We start from the raw sequence: 9,321 nt of genomic DNA on the forward strand, positions 1-9,321 counted from the left end.
AAATATCCACACCAATAAAAAATGAATTGACAAGAATCGAAAAACTAACCATTCACAAAGCACAGAAAGCCACTTGACTAAACGACAGCTCGTATATCAATAAATGACCGTAGACGGAATAGTTAGGGCTCTTTTTAAATAAAACAAACGAACCCAATTGATGAACTGCATTAAACATCTTAATCAGTCGAGAAAACGTTTAAAATAAATTACGAAGTAATGACGACCCAGTTAAAAAACCTAGACCAACATAAGTGAAGAGCACTATGTAAACAACTCGATATTTTCTTTATAAATGAACTATTACCCTTGAAAACTAATACGCTAAACACACAATAAATAAAAAAAGACTGAAAAAACGAAATATATTACAAAAAACTAACGGGTTCTACCCTTTAACCATCTTATCTGCTGACTGCGCTAAAACATGATTTGACCCAACCGCAAATTAATCCGTTAACGCTCACCGTCGCACGTTGGTTTTGCCAACCCTTCGACAGTCCTAGCAACTGCGAACGCAGAAATTTCCTTTGCACGGAAAATGCGAACGCGTTCGCAGGACTGACACAGACAGACACACAGACGCACAGACACGGTGATTGTATAACCCCTCCTAGGGGACTTTGTCCCCTCGGAGAGGTAAAAACTAATCGATCCAGATTTCAGAATGATTAATGATTATATAAGAAAATGGTATAATTTAGCTATTACCGTATAAGTACAGGGGTGCAAAGGCTTAAGTTTTTAAATGTTGATTACAATTATTTTAAACAATACTATTGTTATTTTATTTTTTAAATAATTATTTATGCATAATTAAATGCACCACAACCAAATTTATTTAAAAATAATACGTTTATTAACACTGAAAAGATTTAAAACTTTTAAGGCGGCACCGACCAAAACTTTTATTTTAAAATTTTGGAACAGAGCTGCTCATGAACTTCCCAGCCGATAAGTAAAGCCGTCATGTCAAAAATGTTTCAATAAAGCAAAGCCATAGGTAGTCTTTTACCTACTGTTGAGTAAACCATGTATTTTTTTGCGATTATGAAGTGTTTTATATTTTAAGTTGACAGTAATAACAAACCCGTAAAGCTATCGCTAGCCTCCCTAAAACTGAATCTTGGGCATGAAAATCGCTTAAAATTTAAAAGTGACAAAAAAAGCTTACGTTTTTGATAGCATTTATAGTGCTTTCATAGTCTATGGAGAAGCATGTTGGCCCCTTATAAAGATTCCACTATCGTGGAATCTTAATTCGCTGTTCGTATTTCGTCAATGGTTAGCCCATGTGGTACGGAGATCAAAACATATTGCTTTGCTTCCTGCGTACGCCGAAGTTCTATTGGTGTAATCGACGTATCCGGGTGTCGGGACAAATAATCTGCCGGGTTGCCTTCTCCTTTCTGATAGAGCACTTGAAAGTTAAAGCGTTGGAGACGTAACGCCCATCTTTGAATTCTGGCTGGTGGATGCGGTAGTGGATTAATAAAAATGCATTCCAGCGCTTTGTGGTCAGTCACAGCTGTAAATTGTGTGCCACACAAACACAAATAAAAGTGCTCGATACCCCAAACCAATGCTAAAGCCTCATTTTCAACTTGCGAGTATTTTTGTTCAATCGTAATTAAAGCCTTACTAGCATACTCTTAGAAAAATTCGTCCATTATTATATACAACATGATCCAAATTGTTGTCACTGAGACGGCACGTATTTTTGTCCAATATTGCACAAAAACAATACGTGCAACGTTGGACTTTATTACGGGATATATTGGTAGTTAATTTGTCAATTATTGTATAATATAGCATCAAATATATTAATTTTGGGACTCGAATTGTTCAAAATTGGGAGGTTATTCGTCCGATATTGGATTTTAATTCGTGTAATATTAGTTATATATTTGTCCAATTTTTAAAGTTAGGTTCAACACTGGGAGGTTTTTGGTCTGATATTGGATTTTAGTTCGTGTAATATTAGCTATTTATTGGTCCAATTTTGAAAGTTGTTATGTTCAACATTGGGTGGTTATTTGTCCGATATTGGAGTTTAATTGTCTAATATTAGCTATTTAGTTGTCCGATATTGGAGTTTAATTCGTGTAATATAAGCTATTTATTTGTCCAATTTTGAAGTTTGTTATGTTCAACACTGGGAGGTTTTTTGTCTGATATTAGATTTTAATTCGGGTAATATTAGCTTTTGTTTTGTAGAATTTTGTAAGTTATTGGATCCTAAATTGAAAAGATACCAGTTTGGTAGTGAACACTCAACCCACCAACATCAAATTTTAAATTGTATGATTTTGGAGCTGAAAATTTTCAATATTGAGAAATAACTTAAATAATAACGGATGAACAAACGTTGAATATTAGTGGTTCAATAGATTTATTTCTGTAGGTAATAACGTCCAATACTTAGTATTGACTTTAGACAATGAACTGTTCATTTTTGGAGCGCCTTTTATCCTTATTTTGTTTTCCAGGCACGCTATTAAATTAAATGTTAACTAGAGGGTCTTAAATAAGTGTTACACTTATGTTTCAAGGTACAATTGAAAGAACCATGCAGTGAAATTATAATTTTATTTATAATAATAATAATTGGTTTACCATGAGGTCCATTGAGTTAGAAACTTTAGAGGCTTCGATTTTAAATACAATTTTTTGAGGGTACTCCATTGTCTTTTTAAGAGAGGCAGGGTACTGCATATTAAATGCGTAATAACCAGCCAGGATTGTTGCAACAGTATCTTCAATTGATCCGTGGTCGAATGTACCATTTTCGATGTGTACTTCCACCATGGCCTTAAGAACATCATTTTCGTTAAACACCATAATTGGTGTGGCTTTTTTCGGTTGCTGGAAAGAGTTCTCGATAAAGACACTTTATATTATATTAATTTATTTGATTCTGAAATATTTCACTTACATCTATAGTAAAAAATAGATCCACACTCTCCAAAGATGCAGGGTAACAATATAAGTGCTGCGCGAATTTCAAGCTCTATAAAAACAACATTTCTATATATATATAGAGTTGTTATTTGAAGTGCGGTTACCTTTAAACTGCTCCTCCGGTAATAGTTTTTTTTTGTTCTAAAAGGGAAATTAACACCTCTTTTGGCGGTTTTTTAATTTCTTTTTTTCCCAGCAAATCTACAAGTCGGGGAGCAATTTGTTGAAAATGAAGGTATAAAACCTTTTCTGCAGAAGGACGAATATTACATAACAAATTCAGTTCTTTTACAAGCTAGAAATTAATAATAAGATAATAAAATTAAAAAATTTTTTCTGTAACTTAACCAAAATCTACATCTAAATTATTAAATTTTTAATATCAAAGGCATTTATTTTGCACAATATTAAAAACAATGAAAGACCCACTACATAAGCGAAACTAGTCGGTTTATGAATTCAATATTCTGAAAAAGATGCGGTTGATTTTATAATTATAAACGTTAGTTCTCTTTCTCCATCATTTAACTTATTGGAGTATCTTACCTTATTCTTTTTGCTCAGAATTGGGAAAATATCCAATACTGCTGTAACGTTGTGGTCCATAGAAAGATTTTGCCTACAAGACACAGTCCTCTGCATTTTTTCTTCCAATAAGTGTTCCTTGGGCTTAGATTTTTCCAGCTCTTTATTCATAGCTTCTATATGTGCTTTTATACTATCCTCGTCTTCCGCTGCTTGAGAAAGAACCTTGCAAACCAAATGAAAATAATGTTACAATACCGGTATTTTATAAAATTATGATCACTGCATGGATTTACCATTGGTGAAAATCTTTTAGTTTCTTCAATATAGTTTCTCCGACGGATCCATTTGTAAGGTTCTTCGTACGTTTTCTACCATATATTTCTCTATTTTTCTTCGCTTGTTCAGAGTTTGATTTTTCGTTTGCGTGCCTTTTCTTAGTTTTCAAACACTCAAGCCCCGTGTTCTGTAAACATTTCTTATTATTAGTATATTAAGGAAACTAAAATGTTTTTCTTTTATCTTACGTATCCATTATTATTTGGCATCTTCAACCTGTCCTCTAGAAAGGGATACTTTTCTACGAGAGAGCGACAAACTCTGTCCTTTTCTTGTTTAGAAAAATATCTGTAAATGTACAATTAAGACCACATTTCTTAGCGTTCATATAAAATAATAATCTGTGTTTTACTTACTCCTTGTACCGTTATATATCTTCAAGAATTATTCTCATTATTATGTTCCTGTTATCTCTCTCAAAAACCTTTTGATCCTTCTTTTTAATCATTTCCAAAATTGGTAGAATATATGGATTCGGAATAGATACTGTGTTTCCTGCATGTGATAAAGATGATACAACTACCTCCGAAACGTTTATAACAACATCTTTCAGAGAGGTGTGTCCGTCAAAAATAGGATCGTCTTCATTAATATCGCTTTATAAAGTTTAATTAAAATTTATGTGAAAATATTTTCATTAGCAAAATATAAGAAACGTTTAGTTACGTGTCAGCGCTGTTTCGAACGACGTTAGTTTTATATTGAACGCTTATGGTCGAATTTAAAACTAAATTTAATTTCGTGTGATTTTTGGCAGACCGTTCTCCAGATTGTGGTTTACATAATCCTTAAATATTTCATTGTAAACTTGGATATTTTTAATTCGCCCCTTAATATGGAACAGTGATTCCAATTTTTGCAGGAACTCGTCTCGTGAGGCTTTTTCATCACATTCTAAAATTAATTTGTCATCGTCGCGTGTAACGTGGTACATGAAATTAATTAGAGACATAATCCTTCAAATTTTAAAGAACAATTATAAAAATTCAAATATATCTTTAAAATATAAAACACTTTAATTAGCCAAGAAAACGGTTAAATATTATAATATAATTTATACATTGTAAGATATTAATTTCGACAGCACAGTCTATGATTTAAAGTTAAGACTGTTTTGAATCAATTTGATACAATTCAAACGGAAAACTATCCAATTCTTCCCCTGGTGAAAAAAATACCCAATCGCTAATTTCCTCAACCCAATAACAATTGAAGTATTTTCAGAACTCCTTGATTACTATGGGTTCCCCACAAATATACCATTTTTCTGAAATTTCTACAAGGTAATATATTTTTATAAACATAGTTATTGTGTCGTCACTGTTAACATCCATGCAAAATACGAATCCAGATTTATAAGTTACAGAATTAAAACGTATTGATGAAGCAATTAACTACCTTTAAAAATTAGGGGAGGGGGGACCAAATATGATTTTGAATGCTAACGGACTCTCGACTGAAATATTTTACGAGATAAAATGCCGCTACTCGGCTATGAATTAGATTGATAACCATGTCAGGTATTTGGAATAAGGCGCGTTTAGTTGTAAATCAGGCCCTGAACATTGACTTTAAATTTAGAAGCTCTAGAGCTAACCGTTCTCGAGTTTTTAGGAACATAACAATAAATAAATAAATGTACATACATACATACACACATACTTACATACATACATACTTACATACATACTTACATACACAAACACACACCCATACATACATACATACACACCCATACATACATACATACATATATACACAAACACATACATACATAAAAGGACCAACTTCAAGACTTATAGTTATAGATACGGGGCAGTTTATATTTTTAGAAAGTAATAATTAATAACGAATTTAAACAAGTTTTAAATTCACATAGTTTATCGATTCTATATTAGATGAAAAAACTACATAACGAAATCGCTCTGTAAAGATCTAAAAAAAAGGTATTGAACGTTTCGACCTATTAATTTTGAAATATTTAAAAGATTATGTTTTGACGAGTGTAAAAAATTAAATTAACATAATACTAAATATCTTTAAACTTTAAAAATTAAAAAAAAAACAATGGATAGGCAACGTTATCAAAGGTAAACAATTAAAATTTCGAAAGTCTCAAAAAAAAGATAGCACATAAAATTTAAAATTTAATTTCAGTTAAAGTTTGTCAAGTTATATTTAAATAGCGATACTTTATATTTACATCTTTTACAAATTATTTTATCGTATGTTTGATTACCTTCACTTTGAATTTCATTTTGAGGAAATCCATAAAACCGAACCCGTGGAATTTAACCAAATAGAAACTGTATTATTTACGTGAATTTTAAACAATTTGGGACAAGACCCAGTTTATATTAGCCTTAAAGAAATATATTCAAACCAATGACTATATACGCTATCGCTATATAGACTGGCGTGTTCTGCGGAAAAAAAGCTTGACCAAGCATCAGCGCCATCAAGTAGTCGCGGAAGGAACATTTCGTAAACAAATTCGCTTCTGACGCCGGTAGGATGGTCTCAAAGACTATATAAGCTATAGCTACAATCGCTCATTTCAAGTTCTATTAACCAAAGATAGATGGCAAAGAAGTGCATCTTTTTAGTTCCTGCCGCGAATACTACGGGGCGCTAGGTGTTAAATTGACAACCTTTCTACGACACAGAGACGCCAGTCTATGTAGCGATAGCTTATATAGTCTATGTTTCAAACTGTAAAGCACCTTCCATGCAGTTCCAATACTTTCTCCTCTAAAAACCAGTTTCGAGCGAAAAAGAATCATCTCCTCCCGTATTGGATAATGATGGGGGTGCACTCTCAGCCGCGTATATCGGACGCTTCTGAAAACGATTGAACACAATTTTACCCAAAACCGTGTAGAGATAAAAATTTGGATGATTGGTACCCAAATTGAACAAATTTCTACATATTGTCCTATGTTGGCTCACTGTGTGCAATTTTGGACTTGGTTTGGAACCTTATATCATTTCGTATACGAAATGATATAAGGTTTGCCCTGGGTGTCTTCTTGTGACAAAACAGCCCCTAAACCTACCGGGCTCGCCTCTACTGCGACGAATGTCTTGTGGTCTGAATGAAAGTAGCTTAAATTAAAATTGGTGTAGGGGTAATTGCGTCTTTGGCTTTGTTCCTAGCATTCTCCTCAGCGTTTGATCATTTGAAAGGGACACTTTTTCTCGAGAGCTGTCTCAGATGTTCGACAATCGTAGTTAAGTTAGGAATAAAACGTGAACAGTAATTAAGTAACCCAAGAAAGCTTCGAACTTCTTTGGCACACGCTGGCTCTTTGAATAGCTTTGACTTTCTCAATTTCAGGAGAGCACCCTTATCTGCCAAATGTATGACCAAAAAACGTGATTTTCGTTTTGCTAAACTTGCATTTATCCTTGTTTAATGTGAGCCCTCTGTCTAGTAACCTTTGGAGGACAGCATGTAAGGTGTTATCATGTTCCAATTTGGTTATGCTCATAATCTGTATATCATCACTGACGTTCTCTGCGCCTTCAATGTCACTGATGAGCTGTTGGATCACGTTTTGAAATATTTCAGCCGCTGAACAAACACCAAAATTGAGACATTTGTACTGATAGAGACCCTCGTGCGTTGAAAATTTCGTTATATTGCGGCTGTCTGGATGTAACTCCAACTGGTGGTAGCCATTTTTTTTTATATATTTTCGAAAAATACTTGCCTCCGCTGAGCTTCGTGAAAATGTCTTCAAAAGTAGGTGTTACATGTTGCTCTCTTGCGATGGCCGTATTGGCACATATCATGTCAAGACAAAGTCGTATGGCATTAGGTTTACCAGATTTCGGTCGTGGAACTAGGACTGGAGCTAAAATCCAAGGTGTGGTACCCGTAGTCCGCTCTATAACTCCTTGCTCTTCACGCAAATTTAATTCGTCTTCTAAAGGTTTTCCGAGATGCAGAGGGATTCGTCTATGACGTTGAGCAACTGGTTGTACACTGGGATCAATGTGAAGTTTCATTTGATAGTCGTTCAATTTACCAATTCCTTTAAAAAGCTTTACATATTGTCCATGAAATAAATCTTCATACCCTCCAAACTTATCTTTGAGTGTTGTGGAAATTGAAGTGGCAAAATGTACAAGCTCTAACTCTGAAAACTCGTTTTGTATCCCAAAACTGGCAATGGATTTCCATGTGAATCATTCAAAACATAAATTTCAGTGCTTAAGAACTTATATTTAAGTTGCGTACGAAACTTTACATCGAGCGTCAATGAGTTTGGAGAACCATACGAGTACTCGTTGGTTTTTACTTTGTTTAACAGTGGTTTTGGTGTCAAGTTTTTTTAAACCTTCGAAGATACCAAGTTAATGTCCGCTCCTGTATCTACAAGCCAAGCCAAGTGATGGGTATACCATCAACTTTAACCAATACTTGAGGGCGTTTGTTATGTGATCGGAATACAGAATATTCCGAGTCACTAGACTGAACGTTGTCTTTTACCGATTTCTCAATGGCGTGTACGTCATGTTTTTTCTTATGACGTCTGTTCCTTTTAGGTTTGCGCTTATCAGGTGCCTGGTACTTTTTCTGCAAAACACATTTTCCCGTATTGGCCTTTGCGACCACAAGTGTTACAGTTGCAAGTTTTATCTGGACACTCACCAGCGTGAGGATATTCATTTCCACAGTTGTAGCACACAGCTTTTGGGGTGTTAAATTTAGTACTGGATTGAATTTTTCGTGCCGTGGTACTGTCGCCACAAATCGAAGAGACTTTACTCGCTTGCTCGAGTTTCATTGCCCAAAATTGCTTCTCCGTAGATTCAGTGTGAGCGTCAGCATGTAGCATTGCCCGTGCCAAATCCAAGAGGCCTGTTAATGTAGTGTGGGATCCCTAAACGCTCGGCGACGTAATATCGACGAGCGACAGGATTGAATAATGTGAGTCTTTAATTCTGCCTCAACCTCGTGAAAAGCGCAATTTACTGCTAGTTGTCGTAACCGAATGCCATACTCATCGACAGTTTAATTTTCCACTTGACTGTCTTGGCGGAAAAGAAAAATGACATGGCCTTTATATACTAATGGTTGGAAATAATCATTTAATGCAGTAACGGCTTTCCCATATTCAGCATCAGTTCCAGTATCAGATAAAGTATCAAATATATAACAAGCATCTTCACCCACGCAATGTCATAAAGTGGCCCGTTTAGCGGTGTCAGTGGTAAATTTAGAAACAACAAGAAAACATTCAAACCGTGTGAGCCATTTCTTCCAACGTAGTCCAACATTGAGAGGGTCGTAGTGTACATCAAAACTCGGAAATGTCAGTATAGCCACCATGAAATCTCGCATGGGACAAAAGGGCACGCAGCGATGAAATTAGGCTTTACAAAGCCGTCATATGAATACCAGATTCCGCGGACCTGGAAGTCATAACACTAATATGGAAGACACAGTCATCGCCTACATTGTCGCTAACCCTCGAGCAAGTATAAGAA

At 34.8% G+C, this 9,321-nt stretch overlaps 1 protein-coding gene across 1 annotated transcript; it reads right to left on the minus strand.

Annotated features, from left to right (window-relative positions):
* Nucleotides 1-1,256: 1,256 nt before the first annotated feature.
* On the minus strand, nucleotides 1,257-8,669 carry LOC149926041 (uncharacterized). Its single transcript, XM_090161851.1, has 7 exons — nucleotides 8,483-8,669; nucleotides 7,539-7,862; nucleotides 7,264-7,399; nucleotides 4,250-4,421; nucleotides 3,508-3,711; nucleotides 2,733-2,865; nucleotides 1,257-1,651 (listed from the first exon to the last, which is right to left on the minus strand). Exons 1-7 carry the CDS (start codon nucleotides 8,667-8,669, stop codon nucleotides 1,257-1,259), a joined length of 1,551 nt encoding a protein of 516 aa, XP_090017977.1.
* Nucleotides 8,670-9,321: the final 652 nt, after the last annotated feature.

This window comes from Leiobunum rupestre, chromosome 10, assembly GCF_980474605.1.
Source record: "Leiobunum rupestre chromosome 10, qqLeiRupe1.1.hap1, whole genome shotgun sequence".
NCBI classification, from domain to species: domain Eukaryota; kingdom Metazoa; phylum Arthropoda; class Arachnida; order Opiliones; family Sclerosomatidae; genus Leiobunum; species Leiobunum rupestre.

Coding starts and splice junctions, on each gene's coding strand:
- LOC149926041 (XM_090161851.1), bottom strand. CDS start 8,669: ATGCTACATGCTGACGCTCACACTGAATCTACGGAGAAGCAATTTTGG. Junction 7,863..8,482: donor AAATGAATATCCTCACGCTG/GTGAGTGTCCAG, acceptor AGCTTTTTAAAG/GAATTGGTAAATTGAACGAC. Junction 3,712..4,249: donor TTAAAAAGAAGGATCAAAAG/GTTTTTGAGAGA, acceptor TTGGTTTGCAAG/GTTCTTTCTCAAGCAGCGGA.